Here is an 18131-nt window from a genome sequence, read left to right as displayed (position 1 = left end):
CAATTAGGAATTTTCTAATCAGGAGAAGGGATGCTTCAGAGGAGGTAGAAGCAGATTGCAGTGGATTCAGGGGTCTGGGTGGGGAGAGGTCTGGTTGGTGTTTGCAGGGGTGCTTCATGAATCTTCCAACTACCAGGTGGGTTGGGGGACGAAGAGAGGGTGCTCCATACTTAAAAGAGGAACTTGGAGATTGTGGCAGCCCCAAGAAACCACGCAGAAGCCCAAGATTGGCTAATTTTGACATGTAATTCATGTTAAAAATTATATTTTGAAGTAAATAATATGTATGTTTTTGTATTAATGTGCAGTTTTATCTTCTTCATGTGATGCTGCAATCAATCAAGTTTAATGGGTTTTCCTAAGTACTTTATATTTTTCCCAACATTAGGAAAAATTTCAACCATACAGAAATGTTGAAAAGTATTACATAGCAAACATCCATCTATTTACTATTTACCTAGATTCTGCAATTAATATTTTGCTGTATTTGCCTTATCACTTATCTACTCATATTTCCATCCCTCTTTCCATTTTTTTTTTTTTTGAGGAAGATTAGCCCTAAGCTAACCTCTGCCACCAATCCTCTTTTTTTTTTGCTGAGGAAGACTGGTCCCGAGCTAACATCCATGCCCATCTTCCTCTACTTTATATGTGGGATGCCTGCTACAGCATGGCTTGACAAGCAGTGCGTAGGTCTGCACCCGGGCTCTGAACTGGCGAACCCCAGGTGGCTGAAGTGGAACATGTGAATTTAACTGCTGTGCCACTGGGCTGGCTCTCCCATTCATCTTAATTTTTGATGCACTTTGCTGTTAAGTTGAAGACATCAATACACTTCATCTCTCTCAGTATGCATATCACTACCTAGAGTCTGATATTTGCTTAGGGTTCCTTTCTGCATGTGCGTGAGATGAAAAAATCAGACAACTTAAGTGGGACATTCCCTGAGTTTTGACAAATGCATACACCTGTGTAACCCTTATCAATGACATGAAATATCACTGTCAGCTTAGAAAGTCCCCTCATTTCCCTTCCCAGTCAGTTTCTTCTCCTCTCCCAGAAAGCCAGCTCTGCTTTTTTTTCACTGTAGGTTGGTTTTGCCTGCTCTAGAACTTTGTATGTATGGATTCTTAGTTTGCACTCTTTTGTATCTGGCTTCTTTCACTTGGTGAAACATTTCTGAGATTGATTCATGTTGTCTCATCAATAGTTAATTTCTTTCTTTTGCTGAGTATACTCCATTGTTGGAATATATCAAAGTTTTTATTCTCCTGCTGATGGAATACTACCCTGTTTCCAGCTTTTGTAAATAATGAATAAAACTGCTATAAATAGTCTAATACAAGCCTTTTTGTGGATATATGCTTTCATTTCTCTTGGATAAATACCAGGAGTGGAATGGCTGGATAAAATAGGTGTGTTTAATTTTATAAGAAACTTCCAAGCCTTTTTCTCAAGTGGCTGTTCCATTTTACAGTTCCACTAGCAATGTTTCTTCACATCCTCTCCAACATTTGGTGCCGTCATTTTAATTTTGGTCAATCTAGTGCAGTAGCATCTCATTGAAGTTTTAACATTCATTTCTCTCATGACTAATGATATTGAATACTTTATCATGTACTTATTGGTCATTCATATATTTTCTTTTGTAAGGTCATCTGTTTGTCTTTTTGAGTTGTAAAAGTTTTTTGTGTGTGTGAGGAAGATTGGCCCTGGGCTAACATCTGTTGCCAATTTTCCTCCTTTTTTTCCTCCCCAAAGCCCCAGTACATAGTTGTATATCCTAGTTGTACATCATTCTAGATCTTCTATGTGGGATGCTGCCACAGCATGGCTTGATGAGCAGTGTGTAGGCCCACATCCAGGATCTGAACCGGCTAACCCCAGGCTGCTGAAGTGGAACATGTGAACTTAACCACTTGGCCACGGGGCCAGTCTCCATACTGAGTTGTAAAAGTTTTTAATATATTCTGGATATAAGTTCTTTGTTAGATATATGTGTTGTGAATATTTTATCCTGACCTGTGGCTTGTTTATTCCTAACAGTGTCTTGAAGAACAAAAAGCTTAATTTTTTTTGACTTCAATTTATCAATATTTTTTCTTTTACAGATAGTGCTTTCAAAGTTCTCTACAAGAAACTTTCACCTACTCCCAAGCTGTGAAAATATTCTCCTATGTTTTTTTCTAGAAGTTTAAGTTTTAGCTGCTGCGTTATGGCCATGACCCCACTCTAATTTTTAGGTATGGTGTGAGGTCAGGGTCAAAGGTTCATTTTTTCCCCATATAGATATCAAGTTGTTATAGCATAATCTCTTGAAAAGACTTTCCTTTCCCCATTGGGTTGCTTTGGTGTCTTTGTGAAATATCAAACTACTTCATAATTATTTTACTATTAATAGTTTTCACTCACACATTCTCTTAACACTCTCTCTGGAGGTGGATATATTTTCACTTCACAGGTGAGAAAACCAAGGTTTAGAGTAGTTCAAGAACTTGTCCAAGGGGACACAAAGCCAAGGACTTGAACATAGAACTGCTACTGAATCATGAAGAAATTGTTTACACTTTAAACCTATTTTATCCAGTGGAAGCGTTATTAAATGGATGTCTTTCTGAGGGTGATGGAGTAACAGAACTGAATAAGCTCATATTTTTATATTTCAACACTGGTGGTATTTTTAGACTGCCAGCCAAACACATGCTTCCTTTGTAGGCTCGTGTATATCTAAAACAATCTTTATATTATGTGTCTGTTTGAAAGGGTAAAAAAGAATAGTACTTGCTTTCCAAAATTGGGTAAGAATAATAGCTTTTAGCCAAAGTTACTTGGACTTTATTTAAGATAAAGAATTACTTCTCTCACCCTGATCTAAAAAAAAAGTCTTACTCTGATTCTTTCAGAGAAATAAAGCAGCACTTACAGATACATATGATGAAGACAGATGCAAAAACTAGAAGAAAACACAATAGCCACTCTAGCTTTTTGTTTTCTCTCCTACTCTGGTACATTTATTTGGGAACCCAGCTTGCCTCCAAACGCTTCATACCACCTTCTTTCCCACTTCATGGAAGCAGTTTTCTGGCAACCTTGATCATTTGGTGAGACTAGGCCTACCTCAATGCTCTAACTGTCCAGATCACCTACGCCTGCCCCTTAGGGTATCAGTTTCCTGTGCTTACCTCATTTGCTGACTGTGACACACAAATAGCCTGTTTTTCTGGCTCACTCAAGAACCACCTTTCCCCACATACAGGGAGCCAACCTTGTTAAAACCACTGGTCTATAATATACTTTAGGGATGTTACAACTAAAGCATCTATGCCTTGTGAGTTACACAGAATAAGAGGGTCACACAACTATTTGAAGCCAATGAGGGGCCGGAACCCAAGTCTTCTTGACAACTTCACTATTCTTCCCCCATACTACATGTTCTCCCTTCAAATATCTGTTAAACCAAGATGCTATGAAGTGGGACTAGGTTAACTACTTCTCATTCCTAGATGGAAAAATTTAGGCCACAGAGGGGAATGCCTAACAGTCAGTCAAAGGCAGCTTTCCTGAGACCCAGTTTGCTAGGTTAGCTATTATTTTTCCTTTGTCGTGTACCAGAACAGAGAATTAAAAAACTACGCCATAAACTCAAAGACAAAATCCATATATCCCAGTGACTATTTTTTATTATGAGAAATTTATGTGATCTCTGTGCACGTTAAGTATTACCAAATAGCATACTTTGGAACCTCCAAATGGTGACTTGAAGTCAGAAAAGCCTAGTTGGTGAGTGGTACTTGAACAATAGTCTTGGGGTAAGAGACTTACTCATCAAAAAAGGGGCAGGAAAGGTTTGTCAGTGCCCTTCCTGCTTATCTAAGAGGAAGACATTCTGTACTAGTTTTAATATGATAAAGATACCCTACCACTCAAAATAATTGTTCTTGAGAGACAAAGTCGGAAGACTCCCTGATTTCAAAATTTACTCAAATCTCCAGTAATCAAGACAGTCTGGATTGGCATAAGGATAGACATATAGACCAATGGAATAGAATTGAGAGACCAGAAATAAAACCTTACATTTATGGTCAATTGAATTTTGACAAGGGGGCCAAGATAATCCAAGAGTGGAGAAAACAGTCTTTTCATTAAGGTGCTGGAACAACTGAACAACCACATGCAAGAGAATTAATTTAGAACTCCCCACCTCACATATAGACAAAAATAAACTCGGAAGTGGATCAAATACTTAAATGTAAGAGTAAAAACTATAAAACTCTTAGAAGACAACAAAGATGTAATTCTTCATTACCTTGGATTAGGCAATGGTTTCTTAGATATGAAACCAAAAGTACAAGTGACAAAAGAAAAAATAGATAAATTGGACTTCATACAAATTTCAAACATTTGTGCTTTAAATGACATTATCAAGAAAGTGAAAAGACAGGGGCTGGCCCCGTGGCCGAGTGGTTAAGTTCGCGCGCTCCGCTGCAGGCGGCCCAGTGTTTCGTTGGTTCGAATCCTGGGCGCGGACATAGCACTGCTCACCAAACCACGGTGAGGCAGTGTCCCACATGCCACAACTAGAAGGACCCATAACGAAGAATATACAACTATGTACTGGGGTGCTTTGGGGAGAAAAAGGAAAAAAAATAAAATCTTTAAAAAAAAAATTAAAAAAAAAAAAAAAGAAAGTGAAAACACAATCCACAGAATGGAAGAAAATATTTGTAAATCATGTATCTGATAAGAGACTTACATCTAGACTATATAAAGAACTCTTACGACTCAATAATAAAAGGACAACTCACTCAATTGAAACAATGGGCAAGGGATCTGAGTAGATATTTCTCCAAAGAAAAAATATGAATGGCCAATAAAGCACATGAAAAGATGCACAACATCTTTACTCAATTGCATTAGGGAAATGCAAATCAAAACCACAATGAGATATCACTTCATACACACAAAGATGACTATAATCAGAGAGATAATGGCAAGCACTGGCACAGGTGTGAAGACACTGGGACCCTCAAACCTTGCTAGTGAGAATGCAAAATGGTGCAGTCCCTTTGGAAAAAAGTTTGGCAGTTCCTCAAAAAGTTAAACATAGGGTTACCACGTGACCCAGCAATTCCATTCCTATGTATATACCCAAAAGAACTGAAAACATATATCCACACAAAAAACTTATACAGGAATGTTCACAGCAGCATTATTCAGAATAGCCAAAAACTGGAAATAACCCAAATGTCTATCAACTGACAAATGGATAAAGAAAATATGGTATATCTGTACAATGGAATATTATTTGACAATAAAAAGAAATGCAGTACTGATATATGCTAAAAGATGGTTGAATTTTGAAAACATGCTAAGTGAAGGAAGCCAGACCCAAAAAGAACACAAATTACATGACTCTATTTTTATGAATGTCTAGAGTAGGCCAATCTATAGAGACAGAAAACAGATTAGTAGTTGCCAGGGGATGGGGAGTGGGGTGAATTGGGAGATAGAGTTTCTTTTTGGAGCAATGAAAATGTTCTTGATTTAGATAACGGTGACGGCTGCACAATTTTGTGAATATACTAAAAACCACTGATATTCTGACAAACCCCTAAAAACCACTGACAAAAACCATTTGGTATTCTCTCTAAAATCATCTCAATGACCTTGTACATTCGGGTTATATCCCATTTTATAGAAAGGAAATTGAAGCTCAAACAGGCTGAGTAATTTACCCAAGGTCATGTGAAGGTAATTAAGTCTGACTCCAGAGGTTCTACTATACTATTTGTCTTCCTTAAAACAGTGACTCACTGGTCTCCAATACTAAGTTATTTTTCAATGTATTATGTTATTCTTCCTTCTATCTCCATCAACAAATTAGATATCATTTCAGAGTCCAGGACTAAATAATGATCTTTCTTTCTTAGTTTGTTGAGCACAGGGAAAAGACAGAAAAAAATTCCTATATGACAATTTTTATTTGTATCAAATTACAGAGAAACATAAGTAAATATAAGATAATTTGAATACTGTAGTATAACAATTTGGCAAATTATGTAATTATCCAAAGTTTATTACATGTTTGAGCACGCACTGAAGAGATTATTTGGCATAACTTGGCAAGATAAGTATTTCTGTACTTTATTTGACTATTTATCAATGTATATATGTGGTACATATGTGTATATATGTGTGTATGTGTATGTGTGTGTGTGTGTACTTCTCTCTGGATTCCCCTACTGTATCGTTGTTATTCTTAGAATATGGCTATTTGCACAAAATTCTATCACACACATACACAGATACTCCCAAATTAAACCTACTTGTATAAAAAGCTAAAGATTGATGTGTCAGGATTAACTCATTTTTAAAAATCTATTATATTAAATTGCATCTGCATTCAAGGCAGAAATGTAGGAAAAAAACTGATTGATTTCCTAAGTACACATGAACTTACAAAGTAATTGAAAATGAAATAAAAATTTCTATTGAAGTGTTATATTTCTGTTTAATTGACTTTTTTTTTCTTTTGAGGAAGATCAGCCCTGAGCTAACATGTGCCACCAATCCTCCTCCTTTTGCTGAGGAAGACTGGCTCTAAGCTAAGATCTGTGTCCATCTTCCTCTACTTTATATGTGGGATGCCTGCCACAACATGGCTTGCCAGCGGTGCCATGTCTGCACTGGGGATCCGAACCAGCGAACCCTGGGCAGCCAAAGTGGAACATGTGAACTTAACCGCTGTGCCACCAGGCCGGCCCCTAATTGACAATTTTAAGTGGCACTATCAAACTGTGGAAATAAACATTATTTTTTTAGGTTATTGAGAGAATAAAGAGTCTACTGAGCATTACTGTGTCCTCTAAATCAAGAATGAGTATTATTATAGCAGGAAAAGATGGCAGATAATTTTCTTTATTAATATGGGAATTCTCAGGAAGCAATCAGGGCAGTGTCTGGCCTCCTGGGCTTGGGTTTCTTGCTTTTCCATCAGTGGAAGTCTGGTTTCTCAGGAAAGGTGCATCCAGTCCGTCTAATTATGACACTTGCTGCATAGTGGCCAGCACGAATGCATTCAGTCAGGGGCTTGTCAGAGACCAGTTGAGACAGAAAACCTGAAACACAGACAAAAGAGAACAACGTGAGTACTGTGTAATAGTGTCAGAAATGTCATATTGAGTCAGACCAAAAAATGGTCCATGCATCTATCCTTTTTTTCAGTCTTGATAGTAAAGTGTTAAACCTCAAGGGCTAGAGAGGTGTTCTGCCAAACATCACGAGCTTCCCCTAATATTTCTTTTAAAGAGCTCAAGTTGGGACATGACAACTCACCATCAAGCCAGTCTAGTCTTTCTAAGTCTAAACTATCATGCTTTCCTTTAGCTTTGAGATTAAAAGATTGTAAGAAATACTGGCCAAATAATATTACCTTGGGTCTTTAAAGCTGAGTAGTTATTAGTATCCCTCTCTCCTTCTCTCTGGATTCCCCTTCTGTATCATTCTTATTCTTAGAATATTGCTATCTGGACAAAATTCTATCATCTGGATGTTTCTCCAAGTATAAATTTGAGAGTTGAAAAGTTATGAAGGATCTTACATCTTCCTTTCACTCCCAGAAGTAACAGTGAAATAATTTATATAGTGAAGTACCATGGACCAGCATGACATTATAATAAATTATGATAAGGTAAAATAGCGTTGAGGACTTCTGCTTCTGACCTAGATGAAACAAATGGAACCAGATTTACCCTTTCTCCAGAAACTACTAAAATAAAGACAAAGCATATAAACAACGTTTTTCAAATATTGTACATCAGCCACAAAGGATCCATGAAGGAAAGGAAACAAGTGAGGTAAACCATAAAATTGCTCTAGTTTAAAATCTAGAGAGTTTCCAGGCTACAACACAAGGAGGGACAACCTATGTAGAATCCAACAGCCTCAGTGAGTTGAGAAGACAGAATTGGGAGTCCAAGAAGGATAAAATTAAACATCTAGGCAGACTGATCAGGAAAAAAAAAAGAGAAGACATAAATTATCAATATCAAAAATAAGAGAGGTGGTATCACTATCGAATTTGCACATACTAAAAGAATAATAAGGAAAAGTTATTAACAATTTTGTGCCAATAGATTTGACAAGTTACATGAATTGGACAAATTCCTGGAAAGAGACAAACTATCAAAGCTCACTCAGGAAGAAATAGGTAACCTAAATAACCTTGTATTTATTAAATATATTGATTTTGTAGTTAAAAAGATTCCTATAAAGAAAATCCCGGGTCCAGATGGTGTCACTAATGAATTCAACCAAACATTTAAGGAAGAAGAATAACATCAATGCTATACAAACTTTTCAGAGAACTGAAAAGGAGTGAATACTTCCTAACTCATTCTTTGAGGCCAGCATTACTCTGATACCAAAATCCGAAAAGAAAACTACACATCAATAATCCTCATGAACAGAGATGCAAATATTCTGAAGAAAATTTTAGCAAATCAAATCCAACAGTATATTAAAAAGGTAATAAATCAATTATCCTAGGAATGAAAGGTTGGTTTAACATTCAAAAATCATTCAATGTAATTTACCATGTAAACTAAGAAAACCGTAAGATCATCTTAATAGATGCAGAAAAAGAATTTGACAAAATTCAACATCTCTTCTAATAAAAACTTTCAGCAAAATAGGAATAGAAGGGAACTTCCTCAACCTGATAAAGGGCACTTCTGAAAAATTTACAGTTAATATCATTCTTAATGGTGGATGATGAAATGTTTCTCCCCTTAAGATCAAGAACAAGGCAAGAACATTTGCTCTTAAACACTGGCCTGGAGACTCTAGTCAGTGCAATAAGGCAAACAAACAAACAAAAATAAAAGGCATCAAGATTGAAAAAGAAGTAAAACTATCTTTATTTGTAGATGGCATGATTGTCTATGTCTATGTTTCTCAAAAGTGGGCAATTTTGCTCCGCAGAGGACATCTGGCAAAGTCTGGAGACATTTTTGGTTGTCACAACTGGTGAAGGGGGTGGTACTGGCATCTAGTGGGTAGAGTCCAGGAATGCTGCTAAATATCCTCCAATGTCTATCTATAATGCCGAGACTGAGAAATCCTGGTCTATCTAGAAAATCTTCTGGAATCTATAAGAAAGTTACTAGAACTACTAAGTGAGTTTAGTAAAGTTGCAGGATACAAGACCACACACAAAAATCAATTGAATTTCTATACCAGTAATGTGTGTATATATAGCAATTGTATATAGTAGCAATGAACAATTAGAAATTAATATTAAAAATACTATTTACCATACCATCAAATATGTGAAATATCTAGGGATAAATCTGACAAAAGTTATATAAGACCTGCACACTGAAAATGACAAAACAATGCTGAGAGAAATAAAAGAAATCCAAATAAATGGAGAGATATAAAGTGTTCATAGATCAGAAGATTCAATATTGTTATCAGCTTTGCAGAAATTTTTCTATTGATTCAATATAATATCAATCAAAATTTGAGCAGGCTTTTCTTATAAAAACTGAAAAGTTGATTCTAAAATTCATGTGGAAATACAAAGGACAGATTAGTCACAACACAACTTTGAAAAAGACTACTTGATTTAAAACTTAATATAGAACTAATATAATCAAGATATTATGGTATTGGCATAAAGATAGACATATAGATCAATGCAAATGAATAGAGTCCTGAAATAAACCTACTTCAATATGGTCAATTGATTTTTGACAAAAATATCAAAGCAATTCAGTGGAGAAGGAATAATCTTTTAAACAAATGGTCTTAGAACAGTTGGATGCCACATGTGAAAAAAAAAATCACTTGAACCCTTACCTCACATCATCTACAAAAATCAACTTGAAATGGATCATAGATCTAAATGTAAGAGCTAAAACTATAAAACTCAGAAGAAAACATAGGAGAAAATCTTAGTGATGTTGAATTTGCCAAAGATCTCTTATGATATAAGAAGTACAAACTTTTATAAAAGAAAAAATAATTTGGACTTTGCCAAATTAAACTCTTTTACACTTAAATAACAAGAAACAATCCAATAAAAAGTGGGCAAAAATGTCGAACAAACATTTTAGCAAAGAAGATAAACAGATGCCAAATAAGCAAATGAAAAGATGTTCAACCTTGTTATTCATTAGAGAAATGCAAACCAAAATCAAAATTAGATACCACTGCCCACCCACTACAATGACTAAAATTAAAAAGACAGACCATACCAAGTGTTGACAAGGGTATGTATCAATTGGAACTCTTACATACTGACATGGGAACATAAAATGATAAGACCACTTTGGTAAACCATTTGTTAGTGTCTTAAAAAGTTAAACATACACCTACCCTATGACCCAGTCATTCTATTTAACCCAAGGTACATGAAAGCATATATCCACACAAAGATCTGTAAATGAATGTTCACAGCAGCTTTATTTGTAATAGCTCCAAATTGGAAATAACCCAAATGGGGATGGATGAGAAAGGGCAGGAAGGGAGGATTACAAAAGAGCATGGGAATAGGGGATATGTCTACAGTGATGGTTTCATGGGTGTATACATATGTCAACATTTATAAAATTGTGCACTTTATGTGCAGTTTATTGTATGCCAATTACATAGCAATAAAACTATAAAAGAAGGCAAAAAGTGCTGTAGTTACAAATAAGATATGTCAAGAACTGAAGAATCTGGGGCTATTTTCCCCATGGGGAAACCTGAGCTGCTGTAGCAGTACTCAAATACTCATAAGAACAGACGATAATGAAAAACTGTTCTGTAGGCAGACTTCTAGGCCTTCTCCCAGGCTGTGGGCAGTCTAGGGGGTAAGGTTAATTGAGAAGCTGTGGTATAACAACCTGTAGAGAGCATTATAAGAGACTTATGTCCTTTCTCTTTTACCATTCTGACCACGCAGGCTTTTCCCTGTTAGATTTGGGGAATGCTCTGTATCCGATGAAACAAATAAGTATTCCCAACCAAAGAATAAAATTAATTTCGTTAATGGAGTGAAGTATTTTAAAGACATTTGCTTAGAATGTGAAATCACTCTCTCAAGAGGTTTATAGTAAGAGTATTTTATCACTGAGTTTTCAGGTAACAGTCAAAGGTCAACATTAACTTTCAGCCAAACTGTGCAACTAAAATGCCCAGCCCACACAGTGAATGGAGCAGATGCCAAATTCAGATCCAGATCAGCTTACAATGGAAACATGTCTAGAAGTCTTATAAGCAACATCTGTTTTCATCATTCCTCTTGGTATGATCTTTGTGAGAAAAAGAAAAGCTTAGTTTAGGAAATATTTTTGTGAATCACAAGTACCAGCATCACCAGCATTCTCTTTCTAAGAGAAGAGCTAGCTGATGACTGAAATGCAGTACTCTGAAGAGACATTTGTTTTGACAAGTAGAAAATCTGGATGCACAAAAAAGCTAAGACCTTTGCCCCAAGTGAGTATCAGTCTTTCAATAATCTATTTTTAAAAACCAACTGAGATGAACTACAGATATTATATAATAAATCAGAAGTGGAACTTTAATAAAGTAGCTGATACAAAACTCAAAAATTCTGTAAAATTGTTTAAACAAAGAGAGCTTATATTTAAAGAATCACGGGGAATCCTTTTATAATATGAATAAAAATCCCTGAGATTATTTTTTGTGTGCAAAATATACATAATCTAAAATTTATCATTTTAATCATTTTTAAGTGCATAATTCACAGAATTGAGCACATTTTGCAACGCCATCACCTCTATCGATTTCCACAACTTTTTCATCACTTCAACAGAAACTCTATACTCATTAAACAATAACTCTCCATTTTGCCCTACTCCTGGCCTCTGATAACTGCTATTCTACTTTCTGTCCCTATAAATTTGCTACTTCTAGGTACCTCATATGAGTAGGACCATACAGTATTTGTCCTTTTGTCTCTGGCTTATATCAACTATCATAATGTTCCCAAATATAATTTTTTAAGTTTAGATTTTTAATTATTAAATGGCCTAAAGTGTATTTTTAAAAAAAACTTTAGGGCTGGCCCCGTGGCCGAGTGGTTAAGTTCGCAAGCTCTGCTTCGGCGGCCCAGGGTTTCGCCAGTTCGAATCCTGGGCATGGACATGGCACCGCTCATCAGGCCATGCTGAGGCGGCATCCCACATGCCACAACTAGAAGGACCCACAACTAAAAAAATACACAACTATGTACCGGGGGACTTTGGTGAGAAAAAGGAAAAAAATAAAATCTTTAAAACAAAAAACGAAAACCTTTATTTGGAAATAATTTCAAATTCAAAGAAAAGCTCCAAGAATAAAAATAGTGCAAAAAGCATCTAAATATCCTCTGCTCAGGCATACTTATTAACATTTTGCTTCTTTTGCACACAAATACTCTCTTTATATAACTTCTTCCCCTGAACTATTTGAGAACAAGCTGCATTTTTCATGCTTCTTTACCTTTAAATCCATCAGTGTGTCTTTCCTGAGAATAAGGCTATTCTGTTATATAACCACAATCCAGTTCTCAACTTCAGCAAACACTGTTATAATACTGTTATCTAAGCTACTGTCCATATTAAGATTTTGTCAATGACCCAATAATATCCTTTATAGCATTCTTTTTCCTTCCAGGATAGAATCTAGTCTAGGATTTGTTGTATTTTTTAGCCTTCTTTAATCTTGAACATTTCCTTAGTCTTTCTTTGGCTTTGTGACAGGGACATTTTTGAAAAATACATACAGTCATCCCTTACTCCCTTTTTAATAGAGTGCCTCTCATTTGGGGTTTGTCTGATATTTCCTCATGATTAAATTCGGATTATGCATTGCTGGCAAGAATACTAGAAAAATTATGTCGTGTCCTTCTCAGGGTGTCACATTTAGAGGCACATTATGTTCCGCTGCTGTTCACTGGTGACGTTAATTTTGATCAACTGATCAAGATGTTGTCCTATTTCTCCACGTATAGCTACTATTTTTTCCCTTGCATCTAACAAGCAGTCTGTTGACAGACACTTTAGGACTGTGCAAATATTCTGTTCCCCATCAAAAGTCCCCACTCCCTCTCTCAGATTTAGTATCCATTCATGATTCTTTCCATGATGATTTTCCAACTCCAGCACTCTTTTCACATTTACCAGTCAGATCTTGGCATTCTACTATATGCAAGAGCCTACCCTTTCTTCCACTTGTTATTTTAAATCTATTTATTATCAGCAAGGAGGCACAGATTCTTTTTTATTAATGATTTATAATTCATTAATTCTTTCTCCAAGGACACCTGATTCCTATTAGGGTGGAATGGTATTAGAGTCCAATAGGTGGTAGGTGTGTTCTTTGCTTCTGGACCCTGTCAGTGAATAGAGCTAGGAAGTATGCATGTACACACACTCACAGATACACATAACACACTTATATCACAGACCTACTTTAGAAATTGAGTTGATACTTTCAACTCCAATTCATCCCAACAGGGTTCTTTCTTACCATTCCCCATTCCATTATTGTCATTATCATGTTCCTTCTTCTACAGCGAGAATTCTAGCTCTCAATAATACTTGTTTTTTTGCTCAGTTTTGTAATACTTTTAAAACAGCTTCAAAATTGCTTCATTCCAACTCTACAAAAAACCCCAAATTTACTAAAAAAAAATTGAGGATTGGTTTGCTCTTCTCCCATGTACTCAAATACTGTGTTAAGAATGTTACTTAGATTAGTTCTCTTTTTTACCCCACTTCAGGGTGGGTCATTGTACTTAAGATTGAAAAAATGTTGGGATCATGTGTTTCAATTTGCTTTCAGTTTTAGTCCCTCACTTCTATCCTTGTTAATTTAATTTTTAACAAATATGGAAAACATTAACATGTTTCCAAAAGTAAAAAGCTCTAAAAAAGATATACTCAGAGAAGTGCACTTCCTTTTATCCTATGCCCCTCCACCATCTCTCATAGGTACCCAATTTTACTTTTTTCTGGTTTGTCTTTCTGAGTTTCTTTACATAAAGATAAGTATATCTTATTTCCTCTTCTTTTTACACAAAAGGAGATAACACAGTGTATATATTCTTTTGCACTTTGCTTTTTTCATTTAGAAATATCTCCTGGAAATCACTGCATATCAATTCATAGATCTCTTCCTCGTTCTTTCATACAGCGGCATAGCACCTAATTGTAGGGATACACCATAGTTTATTCACTCCATCTCCTATGTGTGGATGTTCAAATAATTTCCAATATTTTGCAATTACAAATAATGCTGCAATGAATAGCCTTCTGTGTATGAATTTTTGTTTTGTTGAGGGTATATCTTCGGGATAAATTTCTAGAAGTAGAATTTCTGTGCTGAAGGGTAAACATATGTGTAGTTTTGTTAGATATTGCCAAATTCCTCTTCAAAGGAGTTGAGCAATTTTTATTTCCATTAGTAATGTTTAAGAGTGTCTATTTCCCCACAATCTCACCAAACGAGTGTACTGTCAAGCTTTTGAGTTTTCAGCAATCTGATGTGTTAGAAATGGCATCTCAGTGTAATTTTAATTTGTATTTCTCTTATTATGAGTGAGGCTGAACACCTTTTTATATGTATAAAGAACAAATCTCCTTCTGTGAGTTGTTTGTTTTTATTTTTCCATAGGATTTTTGGTCTCTCCCCCGCTCCATTTTTAAATGATCTTTGCATTTTAGGAATATTATTCCAAAAAAGCAGTTTTTTAGGTAGGAAAAAACCCCCAACAATAATAATATGCTATTAATATATAAAAATACTGTATTGGCAAGTAAACAAAGTGCTTATTCATATTTCATTCACTGAATGTGGTGAATTATAAAGAATGTGGTTGGCAAACACTATAGTAGATAAATATGGATTGCAGATATAAAAATAAAAGAAGCTAGCTCTCTTTTAGTAAAGATTTTGGGCATACCAAGAGTTCAAAAAGCAAAATCTTGAATAACTGACTTATTATGTGTGCTCAATATGAAAAGGTCCCTTAGGAGCCCCTTTGCTGGTGCCATTAGCTTATGGTCCATGCCAGTACAGCATCTTGAAAATGAAGGGTGAGGCTCTGTATATATGCTTTTCAACACAGTTAAGAGAACAGGAGAACATAACACTGGAGAAAACGAAACATCAACATAGCTTTCCAAATGAAGAGCTCATATGTTGAGGCAGTTGTTGCCTTTCTACTTTGGATCCTTCTCTCTCTGACCTCTTAACTCCTCTCTCATCCTTTTACAGAGGGGCTTATCCCAGGGTCTCTTAGACTTTTCCCAACTTTAGGCCATGTCATGGACCTTAGGTCTCTAGCTGTTGAAGCATAAGGTAGGTGAAGGCTTCTTACTGACACCGAATTTGGTTCTTAGTGCTAATGGTGGCTAGCTCTTTTTCTTGGAACAATCATTGATCCAGAACTCTCAGAATAAACCTCAGTCCATTAACAACTGGTATAGCTTGCTATCTTTTTGTTAATTTCATTTGAACTTTTCTTTCACTGATGTTAAAGAGAGTGATCAATTTTTGGAATAACTGAATCCAGTGTCTGATATGACGTCTAAACATATATTTAAACTGTACACAGGAGGTGCTAAGCTAGTTTCCTCAAAGCACATAGAGGCTGAATGGAAGACATAAGTATGTCATTATTTTCAATTAAGGGGATTGTATATAGAAAACTCCAAAGAATCTAGGAATTGCTGGACTTGAGAGTTTTGAAAGATTGCTGGATACAAGAGAAATATACAAAAGTCAATTATTCATATATATATAAACAACATTAAAACAAAAGGAATTTGAAAAAGATACAAAAGCAACATAAATTATGCCAGTCTCTAATGAAGACAATTATAAAACCTTACTCAAAGGCATTATAAAGTACCTAAATAAACAGAGAGATATGTTAGGTTCTTAGATAAGAAGATTCATTAAAGCAAATTCAATCAAAGCCTCCACAAGGTTTTGGGGAACCTGACAAGTTGGTTCTGAAATTTGTAGGAAAAAAGCAAAGGATCAAGAATAGCTGAACACTCCTACTGAAGAATATACAAGGTAGAAAATACTTGCCTCACCAGATTCAACATTTATTATAAAACTAAAATAATAAATACAGTGTGGTATTGGAACAGATACAGATAAATAGTGCAAAGGAAAAGAAGAGATAGTCCCCAAACAGATTTATGCAAATGTGGAAATTCGAGCTACAACAGAGGTTAGTATTGTGAATCCATGGCGAAAGGATGGTTTATTAGAAAATAGTGCTTAGGCAACTAGTTTTCAATTTGGAAAAATAAAATGACCTCATTCTGTATGAAAAAAAAATTCCAGATGTATCAAGGAATTAAATGTGAATGGTAAAATTGTAAGACTTTTAGAAGAAAATAAAGAATACATTAATGCTATAGAGGTAAGAAGGATTTCTTAAATAAGACACAAAAAGCACAAACCATAAAGTAAAAGATTAAAAAACTCAACTTTGGTAAAATGAAAACTTCTGTTCTTCAAAAGATACATTTAAAGACAGAGGAAGAAACAAATCAAGTTTGTTTTCTATATACTAACAAAGTTTCTAAAATATCTAAGATATTCTATAAATTAAGAAAAACAACCCAACAAAAAAATAAGAAAACATCTTGAAGAGGCATTTCAGAAGGAAACATAAGATGTTCACTCTCATTAGTAATGAGGGAAAATGCAAATTAAATCCACACTGAGATTCTACTATAAATGCACTGGATTAGCAAAAATTTAAAAGTCTGACAATGCTGCTTGATGATGAGGATGCCTTATAACCTTTATACACAGCTAATAGGAGTTTAAATTGGCACAGTGGACTAGGTAAACGATTTGGCATTACCTAGTAAAGTTGACTAAGCATTTTTCACAACTAGGTATACATCCTAGAGAAACTCTTGCACCACTAGGACACATGTCTAAGAATGTTCATAGTCACATTGGCAATAATAGCAACAAGCTAGAAACAACTCGTGTCCATCAACTGCAAACTGGATTAATTAATTGTGGCATATTACTACAATGAAATTGAACAAATTATAGCTATATACGTGAACATGGGTGAGTTCTCACATTGTTTTGGAATGCATAAACATGTGACAAACTTAAAAGAAAAGTAAGAAAACAATAATTAAGAAATAGTTACTTCTGGTGCTGGGGACCTAACTGGGGTACAGTATACAGGGGCTTCAAAGGTATCAGTCAATGTTCTATTTCTCAACCCGGATGTATGTAGAAGCCTGCTCATTTATTAATGTTATTTGTATTTGATTATACATGTTATTCTATATTTATAAAATGTGTAATTTCAAATTTTTTTTAAAACTAGGAAAGAATTACATGGAATATTTCTCTGTATATTCTTCCAGGCTTTTCATATATATATGTGTGTGTGTGTGGTGTGCATGTCTGTGTATACACACATATATGTATATATATGTGTGTGTGTGTGTCTGTGTGTATATATAGTGTATATATACATATGTATTATATATCTCAATGTCATTATGTTGTCTTTTTAAAATTTCTTTTCTTTTTTTTTTGCTGAGGAATATTTACTCTGAGATAACATCTGTGCCAGTCTTCCTCTATTTTGTATGTGGGTTGCCACTGCAGAATGGTTGTCAATGGGTGGTGTAGGTCCATGCCTGGGAAGTGAATTTGGGCTGCTGAAGTGGAGTGTGCTGAACTTAACCACTAGGCCACAAGGCCAGCCTGTAATTTCTTTTTTTTATTGAGGTAACACTGGTTTATAACATTATATACATTTCAAGTGTACATCATTATATTTCGACTTCTGTATAGACTACATCGTGTTCACTACCAAAAGTCTGCGTGTCATCTGTCACTGTACACATGTGCCCCTTTCCCCCTCTCCTCACCCCCTTCCTCTCTGGTAACCACCAATCTGTTCTCTGCATCCACATGTTTGTTTATCTCCCACATGAGTGAAATCATACAGTATTTATCTTTCTCCATCTGACTCCATAATACCCTCAAGGTTCATCCACATTGTTGCAAATGGCAAGATTCCATCTTTTTTTTTTATGACTGAGTAGTATTCCATTGTATGTGTATATACCACATCTTCT

General features: G+C 35.3%; 1 protein-coding gene across 6 annotated transcripts in view; it reads right to left on the bottom strand.

Moving 5' to 3' along the window:
* Positions 1–5962: 5962 nt before the first annotated feature.
* ADK (adenosine kinase) overlaps positions 5963–18131 on the bottom strand; it is a 523395-nt gene continuing 511226 nt past the window's right edge. For all 6 annotated transcript variants that reach the window (XM_070566356.1, XM_070566381.1, XM_070566372.1 and 3 more), the window contains one exon: positions 5963–7118. In XM_070566356.1, the coding sequence (XP_070422457.1) occupies positions 6994–7118 (125 nt within the window). In that variant the 3' untranslated portion in view covers positions 5963–6993. The remainder of the gene's footprint in view (positions 7119–18131) is intronic.

Source organism: Equus przewalskii, chromosome 1, assembly GCF_037783145.1.
Source record: "Equus przewalskii isolate Varuska chromosome 1, EquPr2, whole genome shotgun sequence".
NCBI classification, from domain to species: domain Eukaryota; kingdom Metazoa; phylum Chordata; class Mammalia; order Perissodactyla; family Equidae; genus Equus; species Equus przewalskii.
The sequence above is the reverse complement of the archived record's forward strand: the minus strand, read 5'-3'. Positions and strand labels throughout refer to the sequence as shown.